This window comes from Marmota marmota, unplaced genomic scaffold, assembly GCF_001458135.2.
Source record: "Marmota marmota marmota unplaced genomic scaffold, marMar, whole genome shotgun sequence".
NCBI classification, from domain to species: domain Eukaryota; kingdom Metazoa; phylum Chordata; class Mammalia; order Rodentia; family Sciuridae; genus Marmota; species Marmota marmota.
This window is the reverse complement of record NW_026000026.1, coordinates 31393100-31420886: the sequence shown is the minus strand read 5'-3', so window position 1 is coordinate 31420886 and position 27787 is coordinate 31393100. Positions and strand designations below refer to the sequence as shown.

Sequence of the window (27787 nt, the reverse complement as noted above, 5' to 3'; positions counted from 1 at the left end):
GGCTCTGGAAGCAGTGAAATGGCAAGCGCCCAGAAGAGGTGGCAGGGTGTGAAAAAACCTGCTGGACAGTGTATGAGATGAAGGTTTTAGGGGTTTGGGGTCCACAAAGAAAAAAGGAGATGGGCCCTTGATTTTTTTTTTTTTAAGACAAAAACAAAACGGAGGGAGGCAGGGAAGAGTTGGTGGCAAATGGAAATCACAACAATGGTACAACGTTAGTAGTGGTTGAGGCTGGCAGTGAAGTGTAGGAAGGAGGATATTATGCTATTTCCTTTGCTTTGAATGTATTTGAAGTATTTTCATAATAAATTAAAAAGCAAACTAGAAATTATATTAGACTGAATCTTCCTCCACTATTTACCCACAGACACACACAGTTTAGAGAGTCTAAAGACAACTATTCCCCTTTTATGTCTTTAAAAGTGATTCAATTTAGTTCTGTTTACTTCCCGGGGATTTCTGGAGATATGGTGTTAAATGCAGAAAATGGCTCTGAGTCTCGAAATGCTCTTTATCCTATTTATTTTTCTTCTTTTAAAAAAAATTATTATTTATTATTTTATTTTAGATATTAGAAGATCAGAAGAACTTTCCTTGTTAAAGCCTTCTGGTGACTTTTTTAAGAAAAAGAAAAAGAAAGATAAAAATAATAAGGAGCCCATAATTGAAGATATTCTCAACCTGGAGAGTTCTCCAACAGGGTCACCAGGTAAGTAAGATTTGTTTTAATTTGTGAATGTAGAAGAAAACCAAAGAGGGAAAATAGGCCTTTCTCTTCCCCTCAAAGGAGGAATAAAATTTTAGGATCAATGAGATGAGGAAGAGCTACCTAGTTAAGTTTGGAAATAACAAAATTTTATTTCAGACCTTTTTTTTTTTCAGCAGATAAGCTTAATAATTCATTGTTGTAATTGCAAATCTTGTGTTTCTGAGAATGGAAATTTTGGTACAGATGTCCATAAACCGGGGATACGGGGATAAAAGAATATTTAAAAAGGAGATACTTTGGATTACTCAAATATACTTTTCTCTTCCTGATTCTATTTTAGTGCAATTCTTTCCTGAATTCAAGTTCTCATTGGGAATGAGGGGAAATTTCTCCAGGTAAAAATTCTGGAGAGGTATCATAATTTTCTTTTTATATCAAAATAATCAAGTTTCTAGCATGCTTGCAATATTGAGGGCTTTCTTGTGCAGTATATTGCAATGCAAAGAATAAAAGAGGTCTGTGTACCTTATGCAAACTTGAGCCAAATAATTGACTTGCTGTATTCTTAGAATTGGCCAAGCACTGCTATGTGATTCAGGAGTACCTGAAACATATTTTGCACCTGTGCTCTGTGAGGTCCCCAGTTCTCTAATAGCATCAAGGCTTCTGTTGAAATAAGAGAGCTTTGAGTTAGAAAAATGGTCCCCAACATTTTTTATTTGAGGAAACTTTTATATCTTTGAGTTCCCAGAAACTGAATATACAGTAGACAAGGTCTTTGTCTGTATATAACTGATCTCCTAACCATCATAACTCCTCTGATCATTCTAAATGATATAAACATTGAAAGTCAAATTTCATTTTAGTGTAAGGAATGGGAGTACTTCTTTTTTCTAAAAATTCCCACCTGAATCTCTCATGAGATCCATCTACCTCTTGCTCTGCAGGAAGTCCTGGCTTATACAGTAAGACCATGACTCCTACCTATGACCCCATCAATGGAACTCCGGCATCCTCCACCATAACTTGGTTCACTGACAGCCCTTTAACAGAACAAAACTGCAACATCCTCGCATTCAGCCAGCCACCCCCGTCACCAGAGGCACTTGCTGATATGTACCAGCCTCGGTCTCTGATTGATAAAGCCAAGCTTAACGCAGGGTAAGGACGTGACTTCTATTTTGCTTCTCTCTTAGTGAGAGAGTTGTCCCAGAGATCAGGGAGTGTTTAAGTTTTAAGTTAACAGTCCTGGGAACTGTGCTTTAGTAGTTGACTTAAGCAGCAAAAAAGGCATAAATGCAGCCTGTGGTCATTTCAGTACCTTTCAACTGTGATAAAATCTGTGTGTTTGGGTAACTCAATGGATTGATATATGTAAATATAATGCTCTTCTGCTCCAGGTGTGCCAAGTATGCTTTATGGAATGTTTGTGAGTAGTTTATGAGTATGTTGGTTTTCATGACCAGTTGGGGAGATCCAAGGCTCACGTTGTCCCAGTAGGCCTTCTAAGGGCAAGTCCTGGGCCTCTGTTTGAAATGTTCTCAGAAAATACACCCACACGGTTTCTCAAACCACCATTTCTTTTATTTTCCATTGCCCACCAAACAAAGTCAACCTTGTTAACAGCAGTCACTCTCCGTAAGACCTGACTCCCATGGGTGTCTCTGTATCCTACTGTGACCTCCTGTCCCTCAATGTGCTTCATGGGGGTACTGTTACTGTCACTGCTCCACCTCCTGTCTCTACTTCTCAGTCTCTGAAGGCTCAACCACAGACCTCTTCCTGAGTATCACTAATCCAGGTTGATCAGTCACTTCCCTGACATACCTTACTCCACTGTCACCTTCTTCCTTTATTATAAGTCTTGATCACGGCCCCCCACCCCCCACCCCGGCCAAAGATTGTCATTTCCTTTAGAAAGGAGATTATATCTTGATTATTCTTGCTATTCCACAAGGAGTAATAGAATGGGAGTTCAGGCCACTTCTGTTCAGTGGTATTCGGTGATGCTCATCCCCACAGCATTTTGTTACCAACTTTTAGTCTCCATCCCTCTACCTGTCCCCATTACCCAGCTTTTATTTTTCATCTTGAAAATGATACCATCAGTACAAGAACCACAAGCCACATAGAAATATTTAAAATCTAAATTTGGGGTAAATTAATTAAAATTAAAATGAGGCATTAACCTCATTTAATGTTCAGCAGCCACAGATGGCTAAAGGTGAATACATTGGACAGCACAAATATGAATATTTCCCTCATTGTAGAAAGCACTAGACAGTAAGATAGGCCTAGCTTTGGAGTGAACTACCTGGTACCAAGGCAGTTGGGACAGACTACCATGCTGGCTCCACCACGTGACTGCGACTTTGAACAGATCGCCTAACGTCACCAAGACTCAGTTTCCAGCCTGGTGCCATGGTATACGCCTGTAATCCCAGTGGCTCCGGAGGCTGAGGCAGGAGTATCATGAGTTCAAAGCCAGCCTCAGCAAAAAAGAAAAAAAGCAAGGCACTGAGCAACTCAGTGAGACCCTGTCCCTGTCTCTAAATAAAATACAAAATACAAAACAGGGCTGGGGATGTGGCTCCGGATGCAAAAGAAAAAAAGACTGAGTTTCCACATCTATAAAACTGAGATAGATAATAAAAACTGCTTTGTTCTTTCAGTGGATTACTTTAGAGTGTTAATGAGAATGAGAAAAAAAAATATATATATATATATATATAAAACTGCATTTTAAAATGTTTTAAGGTGACATATATTTAGATGTCATATATACCTCATCTTTACATATACATGTCTTGTGTGTCATATGTACATAAATGCATATAGTGTATGTCATATATACATATCTATCACCTTAAAACACTCTAGGATAAAATGTAGTTATAAGCTATTATTATGTGCTTACTACTTTTTTGCAATGTTCTTATTTTGCCTCTCTTCAAGGGTGTTTTATGTGTGTGTGTGTGTGTGTGTTTGTGTGTGTGTGTGTGCATATATAGTAGTATAATATATAACATAATATAATGAGTACATATGTAAAATTGCCTGGCTTTTAAAACCTATCCTGTTGTTTTCTAGTTGGCTAGATTCTTCACGCTCCCTTATGGAACAAGGAATCCAAGAGGATGAGCAACTGCAGTTACGATTTAAATACTACACTTTCTTTGATTTAAATCCTAAAGTAAGAAAACTTTTCACAAGAAAATATAAAACTTTTTTCTCTTCTCTTTTCTTTTCTCTCTCTCTCTCTCTCTCTCTCTCTCTCTCTCTCTCTCTCGGTGAATGCATGGAAGTGTAAAACTGAGTCATTTCATTATCAAAATTAGGACCGATTTGTGGGGTCTCTTGATCTCAGCAGGGTTAGACTGACACACATACACTGGTTTCTTAGTTTTCATCTCTTGGTTTCTCGAGGGCAGGTCAGCTGTCCCTGAGTTAACAGGAGTCTCCTGGGATCTTTATGGCCTAGCACAGTGGCCCCTGCCCCCCGCATTCACAAGAACGAAGGGATAAGAGCAAATGTTTCTCAGCACTGGAGTCCTGATGCCACAGGAAGGAAAGGAGCTGTCAGAGGCCAGGGTCAAGGGCAGGTTCCCATGCATGACAGAACCACGGGGTGGTGCACACAGGACTGCAGTGCTAAGAAGTCTCTGAGAGAAAGTGTCATCTGTACGAAAACTCTAGCTGGCCACCCCCTCACTCTCAGTGCACACCTCCCCCCTGAAATGTATTAGGACACCTAATAAGGGGGGAAATAAGCGCTTTGAAATTCTGCCCTTTCTGTGCTCCAGATGAGAAATTTGTGGGGTTGCAAGTCAGCCACTAAATGGCAGAAAATGTAAGCTGGGTGACAGGTCCTCTGAGTGTGCAGTGTGAGTGTATCTGTTTCTCCTTCCTTTCTTGCCTCTTGCTCTTTTCCTGTCTCTATGTATTTACCTCTTCTGGATAATTCCTATAAGTGAAATTGTACAATATTTGTCCTTTTACATCTGATTTCATTCAAGGTTCATCCATGTTGTATCATGTATCAGAATTTCGTTACTTTTTAAGGCTGAATAATATTCCATGTGTGCATATATCTGCTTATCCATTGATAGGCACTCAGGTTGCTTCCTTTTTTTGGCTATTGTGGATGCTGCTGCTGTTGACATTGGTATACAAGTATCTGTTTGAGTACCTGCTTTCACTCTTTTGGGGTAGATCCCTAGGAGTGGAATTGCTGAATCATATTCTGTGTTTAACTCTCTAAATACCACCAAACTGTTTTCCATGGAGACTGCACCATTTTACTGCACAAGGGTTTCAATTTCCCCACATCCTCACTAATGCTAGTTCTTATCTTGTAGATTAGACCCATCGTAGTGGGTGTGAGAGGTATCTCATGTGGTTTTGTATATTTAATCTTTAATCCATCTATCATTTATATTTTTGGATGGTGCAAAGCACCATTTTTAAAAAATATTTTTTTTCTTTTTAGTTGTCAATGGACCTTCATTTTATTTATTTACATGTGGTGCTGAAGATGGAACCCAGTGCCTCACACATGCTAGGCAAGTGCTCTGCCACTGAGCCAGAACCCCAGCCTCTAAAGTACATTTTTTGTTTGGGGTTTTTGTTCTCCAAATAACTGGGCATTCTCAACATGTATGGTATTGAATTATTCCCTTCCCTACTTGCATGCAATGTCACTTTTGTTTTACATTAAATATGGATACATAGATCTATCTCCAGATATCACCCTAGCATATACTTTGTCACTATGCTGATGCTATACTATATTAATTGTTTTAAGATCTGGGAGGACAAATGCCTCCCCCAATATTGTCCTTCTTTTTCAAAATTTTATTGGCAATACTTGAACATCGTATCTTCCAGCTTAACTGAGAATCAGCTTAAAGTTTTATTAAAAATTCCCGTCAGAGTTCACTGATCAGCTTGGGCTCCCTCTTCATTACAGTACTTACAGTGCAAACTATTTTTGTTGTCTGTTTTTACTACCCAGAGAAAAATAATAGAGAGATGGGAAATAATGGAATCTAAGACAGGCTAGTTTGGCTCTTTGAAGAAGCTCTGGAAAATATTTAGAGAAAATTTAAGTACTGAGTTCAGGACCAAAATGAGCAGGAGCAATGGAAAGACAGAACTGCTCTTCTCAGTTACCTGAACTAAGGTTTAGTGCATCTGATTCACAGAGAATGGATTCAGTTATTCCAGAATTTTTGTATTGTAGAATATGAAAAAAAGCCTTTATATATACATATACACACACATCTGTTTATTTCTCTAGTATGATGCTGTCCGAATAAACCAACTCTATGAACAAGCCAGGTGGGCTATTCTCTTAGAAGAAATTGACTGCACAGAAGAAGAAATGCTGATCTTTGCAGCACTACAGGTAGAGATCTTGGGTTCTCATAACTGGAAAGAAACTAGGTTTCTTCTGCTTAAAGCTTCCCATTCTTTATACTATGTGTTTCTTTTGCTTTTTAATTTATTATGAAAATACTTCAAATACATTCAAAGCAAAGGAAATAGCATAATATCCTCNTTTTTTTTTTTTTTTTTTTTTTTTTTTTTTTTTTTTTGGTGCTAGGGATTGAAACCAGGGGTGCTTTACCACAGAGAAATGTGCCCAGCCTTTTATATTTTTTACTTTGAAACAGGGCCTCACTAAGTTGCAGAGGCTGGCCTCAGCCTCCGGAGTCACTGGGATTACAGGCGTGCACCACCATGCCTAGCATTGTTTGTTTCTTTGGTGAAAGAAATAAAAATGAGGAGAGTCAATTTAAATTTAAGATGTTCCTCATAGTCCACATATACGCACATCCTATGTAAAGCATTCATCTTGCAAATCTGATCTCTCCTCTACCACCAGTCCCATCAGTGATGGGAAAGAATCAACTTTGAACAGGACTAACTATAAGTCTCAGAATGAGTCCAATTAAAATGTCATTTTCCCTGCATAGGCAGGAGACTTCCTTATAAGAGATGTTCAGCATTCCAGGGGAATTGATTGAAAGAAGAAATGACTAATGGTCCTTTCACGTTTATAACATTTCTAAAACCTCTATTTTCGTTTTAGTATCACATCAGCAAATTGTCGATGTCGGCTGAGGTACAGGATTTTACAAATGAGTCTGAGGTTGACGAAGTGGAAGCTGCCCTTTCTAATTTGGAAGTGACCCTAGAAGGTGGAAAAGCAGACAGCGCTTTGGTATGAACTTTCTTCTGTTAGCCCAGCATTGTGGTTTTGCTCCTACTGACTGACAGGTGGGGATGGATGCTTTAAAATTAGAAAGAAGAGAATATTTTATCTTATTTTGAAAAAAGTGGGGGGGAATGTGCTCTTCATGGGACAAACTTAAACTTAGCAAGAACTGACTAGCTTTTCTCGAGTTAGTTCTACAAGGGACTATAAGATATTTTCATCACAACTAATGACAATACTTTTTGTATTGTCTTCCTTCCCGGGTGTAAGTTGGCATGGTGTGAGGAGAAGGCTGCTGAGAACTCCACTTCACTAACATGGAACATGGAATTGATCTCTTAAGTCTAGAAAGAACCACCCTGTCTGTGGCTTGGGGCAGCTGTGAGAATAGAGGAAATGATTTGCAGATCTAGTCTTCTTATCTGTTTACTTGGTTATATATTTCCACTGGGCAAGATTGACAGAAATTAGGACCTTTCACTGGGGCATTTTCAAACATTCCTGAACCTTTTCGATTGCAGGAAATAAATAAAACAAAAACTTTCCAGGAAAACATAAAGAAATAAAACTCACGTATGACCCCTTGCTTTTTAACTCTGAAACGTGGCTGAATGGCAACTTTATAATTATAATCTCCACCCTCCACCCCCAGTTTGATTCATTCATGGAGTGGCACCTTTTGTTTAACTTCTTTAATCATGGGAGTAATTTTCGTTTAATCACATTTAATCAGAAAGGTGGGTCCATTGTAATTGGATCTAAATAAGGAAGAATGAATAAGAGTGAGTGAACTATATTCTTACACATTCATTCACTCTGTGTTCTCTTTAAAGGTAACTACTGGAAATTTGGCTACTGTGACTAAAAGGACAGAGCTTTATCATTTGATTTTATTTTTATTTTTTGGCACCAGGCATTGAACCTAGGGGCTTTTAACCCCTGAGCCACATCATCAGCCCATTTTATATTTTATTAGAGTCTTGATAAGTTGCTTAGAGCCTCAATAAGTTGCTGAGGCTGGCTTTGAACTTGCGATCCTCCTGCTTTGGCCTCCCAAGCCACTGGGGTTACAGGTGTGCACCACTGCACCTGGCTATCATTTTGTTTCATTTCAATTCATTCAAATTTAAAAATCTATCTGTGGCAAGGGCTACTATGTTGGACAGTGCAGATGTAGAGGATCAGAACCACTTATGGAATTCCTGCTTGTGAAATGTGATCTATTTTCCCTAGGAGGACATTACTGACATCCCCAAGCTTGCAGACAATCTCAAATTGTTTAGGTAAGTAGCTTTTAAGGAGAAAAGGAATTCCCCATAACAAAGCCTTGCAGGTAGAGTTCAGAAGTGTAAATTGCACATCTGTTAGCCAAGTTCATCATTCAAAGGTAAGATCATGGGCTTTGGTGTCACATAGGCAGTGGATGGTAACCGAGTTCCACCACATGTACTAGCCAGGTGACCTGGAGTATTTTCATGCCTCTGAGTCTCAGTTTCCTGAGCTATAAGATGGGAATATAACTCCTGTTATTCTTTGGGAGGATTCAATAAAATTATGTAAATGAAGCATTTTAACATGGTTACCTGGCTTTTAGTACTTACTCATTAAACAGTGGTGTAAACATCACCAGCATAAGTAATAAACATACATACCAGGTTAGCATTTCTAGCAGGTTCCACCCGGTAGGCTCAGGACTCTGACACCGTTTGACACAGTACTTTGGCAGAACTTTGATCCTGCCCTTATAGAGAGAGTGGTTAACTTTGTTTATCTCCTCTCCCTTGTGAAAATGGTAGTTGATCTGAAACTGTTAAAAAGGCAGAGGAGTCCTGCATAGTGGTGGGTGCCTGTAATCCCACATACTCAGGAGACTGAGGCAGGAGGATCAGGAGTTCAAGACCAGCCTGGACCACTTAGTGAGACTCTGTCTCAAAATTAAATTTTAAAAAGGCCTGGGTGGTGGCTCAGTGGTGGAGTGCCCCTACCTTCAATGCCCAGTACCAGGGGGGTAAAAAAAAAAAAGGCAGAGAAGGTTAACATTTTGTTTTGTTTGTTTTGTTTTCATGGAAAGAAAAACCGCCACCTTTATGGATACCTAGGCATGTTAGGATGAAAGAAATAAGTCCTTTTGAAGGTCTATCAGTTACTTAAGTCACTCAATGGTTTGTTGACTTTTCTTAACAAACCAGCACTTCACTGGGGGCAGCTGGCTTTAAAAGACATGCAAGTTACTTTCGATAATACATGATGCAAACAAAAACTTGGAAAGAAGAACCATGAACCCAGGCATAAACGAGAAACAAGAGTCCAAAGGTAACTGTAAGAGCAGGCAAAGGCGGGCGGCAATCAAAGGAGGCGGATTTAAAAAGGCCACTGAATGAGGCTTTATTGGGGATATCACTCCCAGGCGGAACTCGATCAGACAGACGTGGTGGACAGGAGAAGGGTCTGAGGAGAAACCCCGTGGGAGCTTGACCGGACTGGGATTTTATGGGGCTCACGACAGGAAGGGGTTGGGACAGGAAAGGGGATTTTTAGGGTCCCTTGTCCCTCTGGAGTTGGTCAGGGGAGCTGGCTGAACTCCAGGATTGGCCAGGGGTTCTGTTGATTGACAGGCGTTAGTTAGGAGATCCCGCTGATTGACAGGCGTTCCTCCCCCCTCAGTATTTGCCACTGGATTTCCATAGTTTGTTTGTTTAGGTTTTTTGGTTTTTGTTTTTTTAATGTAATTATAGGTGTGGCCTCAAACAATAAGGTCATTCATTTATTATCTGTCATATAAATAGTTGTAACCATAACTGACTTATTGGTATAGTCAAGAGTGGCAAAGAAAAAATAATTATTTGAAGCCACAAATATACCTTGATATAATATTCATAATTGTTCTACAATGAAACTGAAAGGCCATACTCTCTTTGTAGAATAAACCCAGCTCTTCATAACCAAATGATGACAGGACCCTTCCTGAAGGTGTTCTAGATGTTTCAGTGGAGGAGATGATAGGTTGGAGAGTTAAGTCTTCACATCTGCTTCACCTATGCTACCCGAATAGCGTTTGGTGTGACAGTTACACTCAATTCACAAAATTGCCATTGTATCTGACCCATGGGCACTTTATCTACCAGAGGTCTCAAGACCCCGGATGTAATGTATAATACAATTCATGGGAGGAAGACATGAAGAAAAAAAGCAGAGGGGGAGTGGGAGATAAGGGGAGGGGAGGGGATTGGGAGAATAGCTCTATTCCTAGGAAGAATGTGACCTCTAGCAGGTCCTTCATCTCCCTGGGCTTCTTTCCTTTTCACAAAGAGAGTATTGGACTAGTCCTTTTATTTATTTATTTATTTGTTTATTTATTTTCATTTGCAATAAAGCTCTTTCTTTTTTCAAAATAAAATCTACAGAACCCATCAACATGTGGGCTTCGGTTTCCAACAATATGACATCAGGTCTAATGCAATCCCCAATCCTGCTATAATGACATACAAATGCTGGAGGAAATAAAAGAATCATAAATACAATGTGGATCATAAAGAAACTGAGAAGTGTCAGTTTTCAGAAAATCAGGAGGGGACCTGGTTCTCCAAGTGAAGCCTCAGCCACACAGGAGGATTTAAGGGCATGGATAGAGGTTCTCCTGGCTTGGGGCTGATACTTTATTTCCATGTAGGGATAGGAAATAAACATTATGGCCTACATGAAGCAGGAAGCCTGGTGAAGCACCTGCCTAATAGTGCAGACTTGCAGTGGCTGTTTTCTCTATTTAATGGGGAATAGAAAAATTACCATCAGCCCAAGAAAGCAGGAAGGAAGTTCATCCTTGCACTGAGTTCTGTGGGGGAAATGAAAAGTCTATCTTGAGCAATCAGAGCCAAGGCTTGTGACACACACAGATGTAAGTAGGAATTGAAATGTCTTATACAATAAGGGAAAATTAAATAGAAACTGGTCTGGGACTACAAAATCTAGGAAGCCTTAGCAAATGCAGCTGTAAAAATATTCAGAGGGAAATATCCACAACCAGGCATGCACAGGGTTCTGTAGAAAACATTAATTACCTAAAAAATGAGGTCCTGCTGGACGCAGTGGCACATACCTGTTATCCCAGCAACTCTGGAGGCTGAGGCAAGAGGATTGAAAGTTCAAAGCCAGCCTTGGTAACTTATTGAGAACCTGCCTCAAACTAATTTTTTTAAAAAAAAGAAAGAAAGAAAGAACTGGGGGCTGGGCACAGTGGCACATGCCTATAATTTCTGCGGCTCAGGAGGCTGAGGTAGAAGGATCACAAGTTCAAAGCCAGCCTCAGCAAAAAGCAAGGCAGCAACTCAGCGAGACCCTATCTCTAAATAAAATACAAAATAGGGCTGGGAATGTGGCTCGGTCGGTGGTGAAGTGCCCCTGAGTTCAATCCCCAGTACCAAAAAAAATAATAATACTAAAATAAAAGTTAAGGGCTGAGGCTGTAACTCCGTGGTAAAGTACTTGCCTCGCATGTGTGAGGCACTGGGTTCAATCCTCAGCACCACATAAAAATAAATAAAGATACTGTGTGTTCATCTACAACTAAATAAATATTTTAAAAATAATAAAACAAAAGTATTTTTTTAAAGGAAGCACTAGGGATGTAGCTCTGTGGTAGAGTACCCCTGGATTTAATCCCCAGTGCCAAAATATTTTCTAAAAATTAAAAATAAGCTCCCAATAAAAATGAGAACCGTGGGCTGGGGTTGTGGCTCAGTGGTAGAGTACTTGCCTCACACGTGTGAGGCACTGGCTTCAATTATAAGCAGCACATATAAATAAATAAATAAAAGTCCATCAACAACTAAAAAAATATTTTTAATAAAAATAATGACCATGGAGATAGTCAAAGAAGTTTAATATCTTTTGATACTCTCAAAGATCAGTTAAAATGGAAAAGAAGGATTTCATTCTTGATTTGTTGTTTTTCTGGGTTCTGGGGATTGAACCTGGGCCTCCAGAGTTCCAGGAAGTATGCTATACCACTGAGCTATATCCCCAGCCCTTATTTTTGAGACAAGTCTCATTAAGTTGCTGAATCTGGCCTTGAACTTAGGATCCTTCTTCCTCAGCCTCCCAGGCCTGTACCACCATGCCCTGATGTACTTAATTCTAAAGAGAAATAATTAGATACTTAGGATTAAACTAAGACTTTGGGATCTTCATCTTTTGGTTATAAGCTGTGTTTTTAGATTTTATTTTGAAAATACCATCAGGCACTGAGAATCTGAATATTAAACAAATAGTCTTTTGAGTTTTTTTCTGCAGAATTATATTAGCTACATCTCACAGCATGATAAATACTGTTTTAATACAGTAGTTTTTCTTAGTCCTGGGTGTGTTAATTCTATAGAATGATCTTCACATTTGTTTCATATTTTTTACACACTATTCCCCTTTAGTACATTGAGGTTTTTGTTTGTTTGTTTGTTTTAAGATGAACATATTCTCCCTAAACTTTGTGCTAAGGCTAACACATTTACTAAGGGAAGACTAGTATTGACATATTAAAAGACTCGACCTGCTAAGCATGGTAGACATGCCTATAATACCAGCAATTTGGGTGGTTGAGGCTGGAGGATCCCAAATTTGAAGCCAGCCTCTGCAACTTAGCAAGACCCTGTCTCAAAATAAAAAATAAAAAGGACTGCAATGTAGCTCAGTGGTTGAACACCCCTGGATTCAATCCCCGGTACTACCAAAAAAAAAAAAAAAAAAAGCAAAGACTTTTCCAAAATTCTGCAGAACATTAACATCAGGCTCTTTCTTTCTCTCTCTCTCTCTCTCTCCCTCTCTCTACCAAGAACTGAACCCAGGGTCACTTTATCACTGAGCTATATTCCTAGTCCTTTTTATTTTTTTATTTTCAGACAGGGCCTCAGTAAGTTACTGAGGCTAGCCTCAAACTTGCAATCCTCCTGCTTCAGCCTCCTGAGTTGCTGGAATTACAGGCAGGCACCACCAGACCCAGCCTCCTGCTCCCATTTTTGAATACAGAAGTCTACTCCCAGCGTGAGATACCTGGTCTAATCCCAAAGGCCAAGATTGTTCTGCTAAACCAGATATAACTCTTACTTTCTTTTCTTTGCCTATCTATACACTCTTTTCTACCTTCAGGTCTCACTCATATTAACTATTTTGAATAACACAACCATCAGGCCTGCTGTTGGCAATCCTGACCTTGTCTAGCCCAAGCCACAAACTTTTCTGTCCCTAACAGATGCCACTATAGAACATCTTTCTCCAAAATATGTTCTATTCTAATTTATTATGGATGACAGCAGAATGCACTACAATTCATATTACACAGAGCACAATTTTACATATCTCTGGTTGTACATAAAGTAGAATCACCCCATTCGTGTCTTCATACATGTACTTAGGGTAATGATGTCCATCTCATTCCACATCTTTCCTACCCCCATGCCCCCTCCCTTATCCGCCCTCCCCTTTGCTCTACCTAGAGTTCATCTAATCCTCCCATGCTTCCCCCACCAACCTCATTGTGAATCAGCCTCCTTATATCAGAGATAACATTCAGCATTTGGTTTTTTGGGATTGGCTAACTTCACTTAGCATTATTTTCTCCAACTCCATCCATTTACCTGAAAATGCCATGATTTTATTCTCTTTTATTGCTGAGTAATATTCCATTGTGTATATATATACCACATTATCTTTATCCATTCATCCACTGAAGGGCATCTAGGCTGGCTCCACAGTTTAGCTATTGTGAATTGTGCTGCTATAAATATTGATGTAGCTGTGTCCCTGTAGTATGCTGTGTTTAAGTCCTTTTGGGTATAGACCAAAGTGTGGGATAGCTGAGTCAAATGGTAGTTCCATTCCCAGTTTGCCAAGGAATCTCCATATTACTTTCTATACAGAAATGAGCTCTAGACTTTGGTGATCTCCATGCTTTACTGGGCATTTTCTGTTTGTTTCTCTTAAGGGTTAGGAGAAAACTGTGCAGAAAAAGTGACTTACTTTTGTTATGTCTGTTAACATGAGGCTTGTACTGATGGTATCAACCATTCTCTTCAGCTCCAGGAAGTATGCAGTGAATTCAAACGTTGCCAGAGTCACATGGGACAAATTACATCAAAGTGATTTGTCAAGTATTTCCCTGGTGCCTTATCTCAGGCACTGAGATAAGCACTTCACATAGACCGCTTCTTTCTGTCCTCATAAAGCTGTGTGAATTTGAAATTGCCCTCATCACAGAGGGGAAGTACATGTGGCCCAGGCAGGAGGGATATCTTTCTCAGGAATACAAGATAAGGCTGTAGCAGAGCCACAATATGGATCCAGGAGGTCTAACTCCTGAGCCTTTGTGTTAACTTGTGCCTAGCAAAGCCACACCCCGTTACTAGCTTTTAGAAATGAGTTAGTGAGGGGCTGGAGCTGTAGTTCAGCAGTAGCACACTTGCCTGGCATGTGTGAGGCACTGGGTTCGATTCTCAGCACCACATATAAATAAATAAAAATAAAGATCTATCAACAATTAAAAAAAAAGAAATGAGTTAGTGAGCTGGGCATGCAGCTCAGTGGTAGAGCACATATTGAGAGAGAGAGAGAGAGAGAGAGAGAGAGCGCGCAATTTGCAAATTGTTATTAAAAAAAAAAAAAAAGAAAGAATATGTTGCCCACGGGGTCTTGGAAGCACCTGCACTGTGTTTTGCAGCTCCGGATAGTGACTGAAATGTTGACTGTACTTTAACTTGCAGGCCAAAGAAGCTATTATTAAAAGCTTTCAAACAATATTGGTTCGTCTTTAAAGACACATCTATAACCTACTTTAAAAATGCGGAACTTGAACAAGGAGAACCCATAGAAAAACTCAATCTTAGAGGTAAGAGCATCCCTTCACTCAGGGTGGCTTGCAGATGGAAGGCAAGATTCCCACAGAATGCTCACGGTTTACTTCTGGAGGGACCTCTGGTGTCACCATTTTCCATGTGGCAGCTCCTCTTCCTGATGGAACGTGAACATTGGGTGTGGTTTAGTCAACATGGATATTCATATTCTGCTGCCCCTTCTTTCCCACTGTGTCCAGAGTCTGTGAAGTGTGACAGTTGGTATCCATGAGACACTGTAAGATCCTGAAAAGCTTTCTAAGTTTAAGAACAGTCTGGGCTGGGGCTGGGGCTCAGTGGTTGTTCATCTGCTTAAAATGGAGAAAGCATTAGGTTCAAGCCCCAGTCCCACGTCAATGCTGGGTGTATGGCACATGCCTATAATTCCAGCAACTCAGGAGGCTGAGGCAGGAGGATGGCAGGTTTGAGGCAGTGTTGACAACTTATGGAGACCTTGTTTCAAATTTTTAAAAAATGAAAAGAACTGTGGATGGAATTCAGTGGTTAAGCACCCCTGGGTTCAGTGGCCAGAACCAAAAATAAATAAATAGATTTTTTAAAGCCAAGAACAGTCATGTATGATTCAATGTCTGTCAGTGCCCATTCTAATCTCTGAAACCATATATTAATTGAAATATTTAATTAACCAGTGCACTTACCTCTCATCATGGTAGCAATCAGAGAATTACCTCTGCTTTGATTTCTTTTCAAGTCCATATCCATAATTGTTCCTAAGAGTTAGGATAGCCATCATCATCCAGAAAAAAAAAGAATGAATTCAGCTTTCTTTAATTTGAGAAAATCATTTTTCTTTATCCATGCTAATTCTTTATAAATTTTATTTTGTTCTCCTCTAATTAATGGCATCACTTGCCCCTCCGTGTTCAGAAGAGAACCAGATGTGAGGGGCTCACATTGAAAGCCTTTGTTTCAGATGCCATGCCTGATATTGATGCAACAGATTCCTCACAACTGAGTTTTGTCCCTGTCTTTTGTATTCAGGCTGTGAAGTTGCGCCAGACGTGAATGTAGCAGGCAGAAAATTTGGAATCAAGCTACTAATTCCAGTTGCTGATGGTATGAACGAAGTGTATTTGAGATGTGACCACGTAAGTAAAGCTACAAAACTCTTACCTCACTTTGCCTTTGTTAAGCCTGTGAACAAAACATGTTTCTTGACTTATCCTAAATTGAAAAGATTATTAAGTTGAAAATGCATTTAATTATACCTACTCTACAAATATTCTAGCTTAGCCTACCTTAAATGTGTTCAGAACCCTTAGATTAGCCTATAGTTGGCAATATCATCAAGCACAAAGCCTATGTTATAGTAAAAAGCTAATTATCATATATATTTTATTGAATATTGTGCTAAAAGTGAAAAACAGATTGTTGTATGGTATGCTTTCACACCATCCTAAAGTGGAAAATTCTTAGTTGAATTATACTAGATCAGGGAACATCTATCAGATGTTTTTCTCAAATTAGAGCACAATTGAGTCAGTCAGCTATTGTTTTGTAACAAAAATCACATCATAACAAAATCCCAGTGACATTCAAAAATAAACATTTGTTTCTGGAAGATCTGCAAGTTGGCTAGGAATCTGATCTTCTAAGCTGGTATCAGTTGGTCAGATGTGTTTTAAGCCACAAGCTAGGCTTATCTCCTTACCAGGGGTTGAGCTGATATATGTGTATTTTTTTATTCTGAGTCCCAGGCTGCCTGAAGGAAGCTCTTCTCATAGTGATGGGAGAAGTGCAAGAGGACACCTGACAACATGGGTGGCCTCCTAAAGCTTGGACTTGAAATTGACTTACTGTAACTCCCACCCACATTCTGTCAACCAAAGCAAATCACATGAGTGTGGGTGGAGGTCAAGGGATGGAAATATATTCTGTTTCAGGTGGGATGCACTATGCAGTTAGATGACAAAGGGTATGGATACCAGGAGGTTGGAACTTGAGGCCAGTATCTCGATATACCACACCTACTATCGCTCTGAAGAATTCTATTTAACTGTACCTTTCAGCTGCTGGGGACCACACCTGTTCTCTCTCAAAGTGAAAAATGAGCTCAGACATTAAGGGACATTAGAAAAACTACCACTAACTGATTCAGATCCCATCCATGGCCCTGATTGCTATTTTGTGATGAAAATCTTTACTAAGGTTAGGCCAAGGACAAATAATGCAGGGAATCAGGGAATGATTTTTTTTTCATTGTTTTCTTTTTTTCATAGAGATGAGACATAATATGAAAATAGCAATATGGGACTGGGGCTGGGGCTCAGTGGTAGAGCATTTGCCTAGCACATGGGAGACACTGGGTTCGATTCTCAGCACCACATAAAAATAAATAAAGGTCTACCAACAACTAATAAAATATTTTTTAAAAAGGAGGAGGATGGGGTGTGGAGGAGGAGGAGGTGGAGGTGGAGGAGGAGGAGGAGGAGGAGGAGGAGAAAAATAAAGAAAATAACAAGGTTCTCTGTAGTTTGGACTTTGACCTGCCTGTGCCCCAGGGCACTCCTTGGATCATCTTTAAATGCAAAGTCCCTGTACAGAATGGATTGAAGTTCAAGTTCCTGTCCTCTAGCCCCTTAGCATCTAGACAGTCAACACAGCTACTGTTGGGTGTTACTTTAGACGGTTAACAGCCACTCAGAAAGTGCCAATTCACATCTCTCCTGGTACGGAGACTGTTGGTTTGGGGTTATGGAGCCGAAGTTCTGTGTTTATAATAAGGTTGACTTTGGACTGGACTTGAACTTGCTTCTCAGCTCTCTGGCTTTATTGCAGGAGAATCAATATGCCCAATGGATGGCTGCCTGCATCTTGGCATCAAAGGGCAAAACCATGGCAGACAGCTCGTACCAGCCAGAGGTCCTCAACATCCTTTCGTTTCTGAGGATGAAAAACCGGAAATCCTCAATTCAGTTGACTTCCAGTCTCGAAAGCATGGACATGAACCCAGAATGTTTTGTGTCACCTCGGTGTGCAAAAAAATACAAATCTAAGCAGGTACTGCTCATCTTGACGAGACATTCATTTGCGTAAATTCTTTATGTTCTGAAATAAAAAGAATTCTGATTAGGGTCATTATCAGGAAAAAATAGGTTGATGGGGAAATTTGACTATGTACTGGATATTAGTTAGAAGCTGCTATGAAATTACTGTTACTTTTTTTTTTTGGTACCAGGGATTGAAGCCAGAGGCACTTAAATAAACACTGAGCCACATCCCCAGTCCTTTTTTAAATATATATTTTAAAGACAGGGTCTCTCTGAGTTTCTTAGGACCTTACTAAGTTGCTGAGGCTGGCTTTGAACTCGTGATCCTCATGCCTCAGCCCTAAGCTGCTGGGACTACACAGGTGTACACTACCGCACTCAGCTAAATTACTGTTAATTTTATTAATAGGTTGATAGTTCCAGATTGAACTTAATTAGCAATAAAATGATTTAGTTCCTACAAATTGAAAATTAAAATTATGTTTCCAATAAGAGTAAATTAAAAGTTGGGCAGATGAGAGGAGAGAAAGGGGAAATAAAGTTGACCAAATTATGCTGCGTGCATGTATGAATATATCACAGTGCATTCCAATTTTACATATAACTATAGTGCACCAATTAAAAAATAAACAAACAAATAGAAGTAAGGCCAGTAAAGTAGAGGAAAGGGCTCAAGGGGAGGGAGGAGGGAACAGAAGAGGATAGTATTGGGGATCGAAAATGGAGAAAACTATGTTGCATGCGTTTATGAAGATGTCAAAATGAACCCCACTATTATGTGTAACTATAATGCACTAGAAATGAAATAATTAAAAAATTGAACAGATGAGCTTATTGTCCATGGACACACTGGAGACCCCAGAAAAGGGATGTAAAACTCTCCATCTGCATGAAAATTAGAAGCTTATTGGTTGGTTGATCTTAGTCCTCCTTCTCCCTAGTGATTTTTATATTTTCTAAGAAAAAGAAGGAGAAAGAGAGAGAAAGTGTGTGTGTGAGTGAATGAGACTGAACAGTCTCTGTGGATCTGCAGTTGGGCCTGGCATTTATTGTTGTCACTGGGAATCTGGTGGGGATGATGACAGGCAGATGGGAATGCAGCAGAAGCTTGATGTCTCCTCTTTCTTCATAGCTGGCTGCGCGGATCATGGAAGCCCATCAGAACGTGGCCACGATGCCCCTGGTTGAAGCCAAGCTGCGGTTCATCCAGGCATGGCAGTCCCTACCTGAGTTCGGCCTCACCTACTACCTTGTCAGGTGATCACAGAGTTCACGTGCCTCTCTCCCTTTCCCTCCAGTGTTAGGTGGTGTTCTGGAAGCCCAGTGTATTCGCACTGAGAATGCAGAACTCTTATTTTAGAATGTTACCCTTTTACAGATGGCCCACATGTTTTCAAATGCTCATAAAAATCGTCCATGAACCAGAACCACCCACCACCCAAACTCAGCAAAATGTGGAAAAGGCAATGTTAAAACATTAAAAAAAGATGTTCCCTCTCTTAGGAGAATAACTACCTTTGAAAAACCAGAAGGAGAGAGACAGCTATTGATTTTATGAAATCTGGGATTCCTTTCTTGTCCGTCTCCTCTTCCTTACTGTGTATCTCATGTGTGTCTCATGGTGTGGCTTTACATAGTTTTCCAGTTTCCATACAGAGGCCCCTAAAAATCCTGTGTCTTAGGTTCACCCAGCCTTATCAAGTAGCAACCTTGTTTCTGCATCTGAAGTCCTGTAGGTGGTCCATCCATTGCCCTCGTGTATCTGACCAATGAGAACACTGGGATAGAGAAAAAAAAGCTTAAGGAACTTGTCCAAGTTTATTTTCTAGACAGGGGCAGGCCTTGGCATAGAATCCAGTGTCCTCATTGGTAATCTCCACCGAGCATGATGGTTCTGCCTCACCATATAATAAATTATTTCCCAAAATGCATCCACAAGCATGCTTGCAAATCAAATTTGATTTTTTTTTTATTCAGTAAGGAAGACTGGTGCTTAAGCAAAATTTGCACTTAATCCTGCAGGATAGTGTCACTTTCTCATTTTATAACTTGGGAATTTTAAGATTGGTTTATATTTTTAAAGCATTGACTTATATGAAAATGTTTTTATTGTTTTCTTGGCTCTCTCCAAAGACCCTATTTCTCCCATATCTGCTAGCAGGGGAGTTTACTCAAATGTTTTTATTCCCTGAAACGCTTCCTTTAACTTCTATCCCTGATATTTGTCCCAAACAAGCAACTCTTTCTGCTTTATTTACCTCAGCAAAAGAGCAAGGAAGGACAAAGTCGTACAGGACACCAATGTATATGCATGCACTTGTGTTAATACACACATACACACACACACACACACACACACAACTCATCTATAATTCTATTTTATTTTTCTTCATTGGGGATTGAACCCTGGGGTGCTCTATTATTGAGCTACATCTCCTGCCCTCTTCATTTTTTATTTTGAGACAGGGTCTCAATAAGTTGCTTAGGAACTTGCTAAGTTGCTGAGACTGGCCTTGACTTTCAATCCTCCTGCCTCAGCCTCCTGAATCACTGGGATCACAGGCGTGCACTACTGCTCCTGGCCCCTCACCTATAATTCTAAGAGTCAGCCCCACATAGTGGAGAGAACATGGACACTTGAGAAAAACAGATCCAACTTCCAGTCCCACCTTTGCCCCTGCTAGCTCTGGGACCTCGGGCATTTCATTGATGCACTTTCTCAGTGGACATCCTGAACATGCATTGTTGAGAGAATCCCGTGAAACAGCACAGATCATGTGCCGGATAAATTGTGAAGTGCAGAGGGGTCCTGAACAATCTTCCAATGACCATCGCTCCTTTACACTATTTCCCCCTTCACTTCCCTCCACCTGTAATGTCACCTTCAGCATCTGTTTATGGAGGTGAGGCTTTGAGGCAGCAGTCCCAGGCTGAGTAAAGATCTGCCTTTTCCCAGATCTGCAAGGACTAGAGCAGACCTCCCGGTGTAGGGTGGCAGGTGGTTGTAGGAATCTCCCCATGCCAAGAAACCTGGACCAGTGCTTCACAACTCCCTGGAGGCTGTAGAGCAACTCAAGGAAGAAAGAAGCAGGTGAAGCAAGAAGTGGGTCAAGCAGGGTGGCGTGCATCTGTAATCCCAGCAGTTTGGGAGGCTGAGGTAGGAGGATCATAAGTGCAAGGCCAGCCTCAGCAACTTAGCAAGTTGTCTCAAGATAAAAAGTAAAAAGGTCTGTGGATGGATGTAGCTCAGTGGTAGAGTACTCCTGGATTCTCACACACACCACAAAGAACAAGGGGGCGGAGGGGTTATCGTGATATTAAGTATTAAGGTAGCAGAGTAAATAACAGAAGGTGTGGGAATGATTCTAGAAAAGTAAACATTAAGAGCAACATGAAGACATTTTTATTAAAAAAAAAAAAAAAGATGTGACAAGCTGAATGTGGTGACATGCAGGTGTCATTCCAGTTACTCGGGAGGCTAAGGAAGGAGGATTGCAAGTTCAAAGCCAAAATAGGCAACATAGTGAGACCCTGTCTCAAAAAAAAAAGTGGGGGGGAGTGTGGAAAGTGGCTTATTGAACTAGGATTTTTTTTTCCTCATCTTACCATGTCCCGAACTCCTGATCTTTCCCTCTAAAACCTGTCCCCTCCTTTGCATTACTCTGCATTTCAGCCTATGGCAGACCTTCCCTAGAGAGGCACAGGCCAGGTCCCTTGGAGTCATTCTGACTCAGCTGTCTCTTTTGCACTGACATCCTGTCTACTGCAAATCCCCCTGGCCCGGCTTTTAAAACAAACACACTGTTGTGTCACTGGGGACCAGGTCCAGAGTGATCCTACCTGGTCTCCCTACCTACCCTTGTCCCTCAAGTTCTCAACTTAGCATCCCTACTGATCCTTTTAAAATCTGTGTCAAGCTTACACTTGACCAGCAGCTTAGGAGGCTGAGGCAGGAGGATCTTGAGTTCAAAGCCAGCCTCAGCAATTTATAGAGGCCCTAAGCAAAAAAAAAAAAAAATTAAAAAGGGGCTAAGGATGTGGCTCAATGGTTAAGCACTCCTGAGTTCAATCCCCAGTACCAAATAAACAAATAAATAAAATCTAGGTCAGACTATGTATTTTAGTCAGGTTTTTCACCATAGTGACCAAAAGACCTGACAAGAACAATTTTAGAAGAGGAAAAGTTTATTTAGGGGCTCTCAGTTTCAAAGGTCCAACTCCAGAGCTCTGGGCCAGAGGCAAGGCAGAGCAGAGGTGGAAAGGTGTGGCAGAAGAAAACAGCTCAGAACAGGTCGAACAGGAAACACAGAGCCCTGCTCACCAGGTACAAAATACAAACCCCAAAGGCATATCCATAGAGACCGGCCTCCTGCAGCCACACCCTACCTGCCCACACTTTCTCACTCAGTTAATCCATTCATGTGATTCACTGATTAGCTTAAGGCTCCCCTAACCCAATCATTTCACCTCTACCCTTGTCTCACACGTAGGCTTTTGGGGGACAGCTCATACTTAAACCATAACATTATGTCAAGTCTCTGCTCCAAACCACCTCACAGCTTCTGTTGCACTCAGAACAAACACACCAAATCCTGAAAATGGCCTGCAAGACCTTGGCTCTCTGACCTCGCATTTCCTCTCCCCTCCTTCACGGTGCCAACCACACTGGCCTCCTGCCAGGTTCTTGAGCATGAAAAAAATATTTTTTTTAAAGTGCTTGGGCCCTCTGCCTGGAAAACTCTTTCCCCAGATACCCACGTGGATCACTCCCTCAGGGGCATCAACTGTTCAATCAAATGTCATCTTCTCGCCAAGACCTTCCCTGACCTTCTGTTTAAAATTATAACAACCATGGGCTGGGGTTGTGGCTCAGCCCTAGAGTGCTCGCCTAACATGTGCAAGGCCCTGGGTTCGATCTCAGCACCACATAAAAAAATAAATAAATTATAACAACCTCATTCCCAGTAATCCCTGTCTGTGTTCTATTTTCTTTCAAGATCTTATCTGGCATGTGTATATTTTATATACTCATGATTCTCATTCCCCACTATTCAGGAATATTCTCTCAGTGTAGTTTGCTTTCCAGTGCCTAGAAGGGTACCCAGAACACATACTTGGTGCTAACTTTGTATAAAATGATTCAACTCCCTCTTATTTTACTTTCCTCTGACATCAGTGTCACTTTTTAGTTATCTTCAGGATAGCTTTTATTATCTCCATCTTCCTAGACCCCATTCCTTCCTATAAAAACATCCTCCTGGGGCTGGGATTGTGGCTTAGTGGTTGAGTGCTTGCCTACCATGCATGAGGCACTGGGTTCGATCCTCAGCACCACATAAATGGTCTCCACCATTTAGTTTTAGTGTCCACCTAAAACTAAAAAATAAATATTTAAAAAAGAAATCCTCCTCCTGAGCAAATCTCTCATTGTCCTTTCTTAAATCATTTAAAAATTATCATCCAGTCTTTAAGAAGTTGTATGTTGAATGACTAGTTGCTTTTATTAATTAATATTATTTTTTTCAGATTTAAAGGAAGCAAGAAAGATGACATTCTGGGAGTTTCCTATAACAGGTTGATTAGAATTGATGCAACCACTGGGATCCCTATTACGACATGGAGATTCACCAACATAAAACAGTGGAATGTCAACTGGGAAATCCGGCAGGTACAGTAAAGTTCCGGTGTTCAGTGTAAATGTGTGTTCCCTCAGAATCGCAAATTATTCAGATTTTTAAAAGGTGTTCTTATATTTAGTACCAAGAAATCACAGGTATGTGGTAATTGTCTGTTAAAATAACCACACATGGGCTAGGGATATAACTCAGTTGGTAGAGTGCTTGCCTTGCGTGCACAAGGCCCTGGGTTCAATCCCCAGAACCACGAAAAAAAATAAAATAAAATAACCACATGCAATTCTTGGCAGTTTCCCAACAAGTACAGGCCACGGGTTCTTGAATTACACTACAAGATGGTTTAGGGTCTGTGCAGACTTCCAACAGATAGGTCTAAAACTGCAGAGCAGTTGGGTTAATTTCCATGGACTCAGCATAAGGGTTATATAAGATTTAGGCTAATCATTACCTAGCAGAAGCTACATGAGACAGAAATACGATGCAAAATAAATCCAAAGAAGGCCTTGTGTCACTGGTTGCCAGGAGATCTAACTGGATTTGGATCCATACACTTAGTCGCTGTCTCTGAGAGCATAGAAGACCCAGAGGGGAAAAACCCACTAGAGGAGCAAAAGAGATACAGAATGACTGAGAAAATATTCGCCTCCGCAATGGGCCCTCAAACCCTCTGCCTGAATTATAACTTCTCATCAACTCCCATCCCAGGAACCACCTTTAGACCAAGCCTACATCATGGAAAAATTCTAGATGAAATTACAGGCACCTTAGTGTCCTGCTGATGTGGAACCATATGATGTTGCTGACATAGTATCTGTCTCCCTCTTTCCTTCAGTATTGTCACTTGTCCAGCAGAAAATCATCATTATAGAGAAATAATAAAATACCCATTTTTTTTTTTATTAAGACCTCTAGATTATTCTCAGCAGTACTAGCAACCACCTGGGCATGCACGTGTAGAAGGAAGCCCAAGATAAGGAGACCTCTAAAATCTTCAATGCACTTAAGATCTCCTTGTGGAGAGGAAGGGTGTTAGAATACCAGTCTCCAGACCACCCAAAACCAATTAAATCCATCTTTCTCGGAATGGGGCTGGGAATCACCATTTTGAAAGTTCCATGCATGATTCCAGTGGGAAGTCTGTGGGAATAAAAACCAGTGAAGTCTCCAAGTCTTCTAGTGCTTGAAGTTTATGACTTTCAGCTGGGAAGAGCTAGGGGGCAGTAGCTATAGGAGATTCAAGCAGGCCTTCTGTTTTCCACTGAAGAGTCTGCAAAACATCCTGCCCTCTACACAAGAGTGCTTGGGAAGTTCTTACATCTAAATGTGCAGATGCCTAAGAGGGAAAATACGCATGTGCTGGGAGATGTTTAACCCGGTGTAAATCAGTTGACACCACAAGGGGGCGCACAGAGCAAAGACATGTCAGTGTTAAGTGGAAGCGGTGGTTTTCCGTGCTCTTTTAGGCGAACATGCATCTGTCAGTCACTTCAGTATCCACCTCAGTGGTCCTCCACTCCAGGGCCCAACTCAGTAAAGCAGCTTCTTTCTCACCCAGCTTTGTCAGAATTTAAGTTTCTCCACGCCTCCCTCTTCCAGGTGATGATCGAGTTTGACCAAAACTTCCAAGTTGCATTTACGTGCCTGAGTGCGGATTGCAAGATTGTGCATGAGTACATCGGTGGCTACATTTTCTTGTCCACTCGCTCCAAGGACCAGAATGAAACGCTCGATGAAGACCTCTTTCACAAGTTGACAGGTGGTCAGGACTGAAGTGAAGCAGACCCTGCTGGGCCTACACAGACAGGTCAGGTCCTTCCTGCACCAGTGGGATCTGTGGCTTGTCCAGAGTGTAGATTCTAGGCTAACAGACAACATACCTTCACCGTCAAACACCCAGATCCTCACCTCAATTTCAACATGCTGCCAGCATGTCTCTTTCCTTATGGTACCCTCTGCTACCAGCTGTAGAAGGGCCTTTCCTATTTCATGGGTGGGTGAGGGACAGGGTGCTACTCTTAGACTGCTCTGAGGCCCAGCCAGCATGTGGCTATGGTTCTGTGACTTACACACATGCCATGTGATAACTCCACGTTGGTCTTATGTTTATCTGCCTCTTTGCTAAGTCAGCAAAAAGGGTAAAAATCATGTGTAATATGATTCCTATTCCATAGACTCAGGTATGAAAGGAAATAGGCCTTTCCTTAATGAAATTAATTTTAACTTGCATCTTGTCAAAATGGGCTAGGGAAAACACACACACACACACACACACACATTTTCCTTGGAGGTCAAAAAGTCAAGGGAGGAGGGGCAGAATTACCTAGTGGTACTGGTTGACAAGTGGGGCTCAGCGCAATAGCCCTCAGTGTCATACATCTACAGTGACATCTGTCAAAGTAACCACTGACCCATCTGATATTAATCCTTGGTCAAAAATCCCATTTCATTCCTAGAGGTCCCTTAGATACATTAAAGTCCTTCTTGAAGACATGAATGACAGAAGGAGATTGATGTCGCAGCTCCTTTTACTGTGGATTAGGCTTAGGAAGAACCATAAGTTCTGTTCATAAAAACCATGTCCTGACAGCGAGATCCCAATGGGACTTCATCCCAGATGGTCAGAAAGAGAAGGACAAACTTGTTCTCAAAGACCACCAAGTTCAAGGTGTGGATGAATGGCGAGCCTCGGAGCTGTTGGCTGGACTGGACGGAAGGGAAGGGCTGTTCTTCCCGTTCCTCAGCGAGCTCCTGGATTTTGTGTCTATGTTTATAGGATTTCTGGCCTTTTATTTGGTCAATCAAAAGCCTCCAGTAGACTCCCATTTTTCTCTCTCTGCTTTGCAGTGTGACATCCCTGCCTTGAGACTTGACCATGAGCCAATTAATAGCTGCCTGCCTGAATTTGAACCTTCTGTTTTGGTTTATTAAGGGTGGGTGGATTCTGAGAAAGTGAAAAACAAGACCACAGGTAAAGGGAAATATCAGATACTGTTTTATTCTGTTTTTATAAAATGTTCTCCTACTACACAAAGAATGTGAGTTGGAAGAATAAGACAACTGCTCAGGTTCCATCTTGCTCTTCTTTTGGGATGCACCCTCAGGGGTCTTGGCCAGAGCCCAGATGCCCACGAGCTTCAGCTGTTGCTCTATTTTCCAACAAAGTCATCTGAGAAGGGAGAGCTCAGCAATTCTGGGAGCTACACAGAGATGGCCTTGGTGAGGGACACCGTGGCCCTGAGCTAGAAGCTGCCTTCCTGAAATTCCTGTTGGCCTCTCCCTGGAGGTGTAGGCACATAAAACCTCCCAGGCACCGGCTGAATATCTGAGGACTAGCTTAAAGCCCAGAAGTGCTCTGTGACCATGGTTAATGACTTACTTTGGAATGCTTTATGTAGAAATGAGTGCAAGGTGTCCTGTGTTGAACTTGATGTCTGCCCTTTCGAGTCCTGGCTCTGTTGTTTCAGAAGTGAGACAGGTCTGAGATTAGGGTGGACTTTACATTAAAATACTGTTCCTTGATTTCCCTTTACCTGTTTGCTGTCAAGGAAAGCTCGGCCACATTACCAAACCTTCAGGACAATCTTCTTCCCTAGCATACCACAGTTGCTGTTCTCGCCATGAAAACACTCAAAGGAATTGACTGGGTTTGACACAATTTCTGTTACAGTTTGGAGGGACGCATTTCTTCTGTATTACACAGCAGCATTCCAAAGGAACAGACAAGTATAACAAGAAACACTTAAATGATGTTGTTCCAATGAGCAAACTAAGGACTGATTTTATTGTTTTGTTTTTAATATTGGGTCTAAAAGGTCATCTGATGCCGGGTGCAGTGGCACAGGCCTATAATCCCAGTGGCTTGGGAGACTGAGACAAGAGAATCACAAATTCAAAGCCAGTCTCAGCAACTGCAAGGCCCTAAGCAACTCAGTGAGACCCTGTCTCTAAATAAAATACAAAATAGGGCTGGGGATGTGTCTCAGTGGTCGAGTGCCCCTCGGTTCAATCCCCAGTACCAAAAAAAAAAAAAGTCATCTGACTTTCCATGAACAACATTTAATGTGTGTCTTTCAATACCATTTCTGTGATACTACCCTAAATGCGGGTTATTTTTTATTATTTTATATGACTTTTTAAAGTAAATGTTTGCATTGATTTGAATACAGTCCAGTTATGTCCAATCTAGTTAAGTGTCTCTTAGAAGGCGAATGTTTTCTCTGTTATAAAAGAGGAATGCAACTTTCAGAGCCAACCTGCGCCTCTCCTCCTCACCATCCTGATTCCAGCTCATTCTCCCGGGGGGGGGGGGGGGGTGGCGGGGCAGCAATCACATG

General features: G+C 41.0%; 1 protein-coding gene across 2 annotated transcripts in view; it reads left to right on the top strand.

Moving 5' to 3' along the window:
- Fermt1 (FERM domain containing kindlin 1) overlaps positions 1 to 27614 on the top strand; it is a 36339-nt gene extending 8725 nt beyond the window's left edge. Inside the window, exons 4-15 of one of the 2 annotated variants that reach the window (XM_015482807.2) lie at positions 569 to 709; positions 1657 to 1870; positions 3800 to 3902; positions 6009 to 6116; positions 6804 to 6935; positions 8163 to 8212; positions 14678 to 14802; positions 15809 to 15915; positions 17606 to 17827; positions 18950 to 19074; positions 23344 to 23485; positions 25050 to 27614. In XM_015482807.2, coding sequence (XP_015338293.1) covers positions 569 to 709; positions 1657 to 1870; positions 3800 to 3902; positions 6009 to 6116; positions 6804 to 6935; positions 8163 to 8212; positions 14678 to 14802; positions 15809 to 15915; positions 17606 to 17827; positions 18950 to 19074; positions 23344 to 23485; positions 25050 to 25223 — 1643 coding nt within the window. In that variant the 3' untranslated portion in view covers positions 25224 to 27614. Of the gene's footprint in view, positions 1 to 568; positions 710 to 761; positions 1105 to 1656; positions 1871 to 3799; positions 3903 to 6008; positions 6117 to 6803; positions 6936 to 8162; positions 8213 to 14677; positions 14803 to 15808; positions 15916 to 17605; positions 17828 to 18949; positions 19075 to 23343; positions 23486 to 25049 lie in introns of those variants that run through there. The other variant, XM_048811293.1, reaches the window with a different exon arrangement.
- Positions 27615 to 27787: the final 173 nt, after the last annotated feature.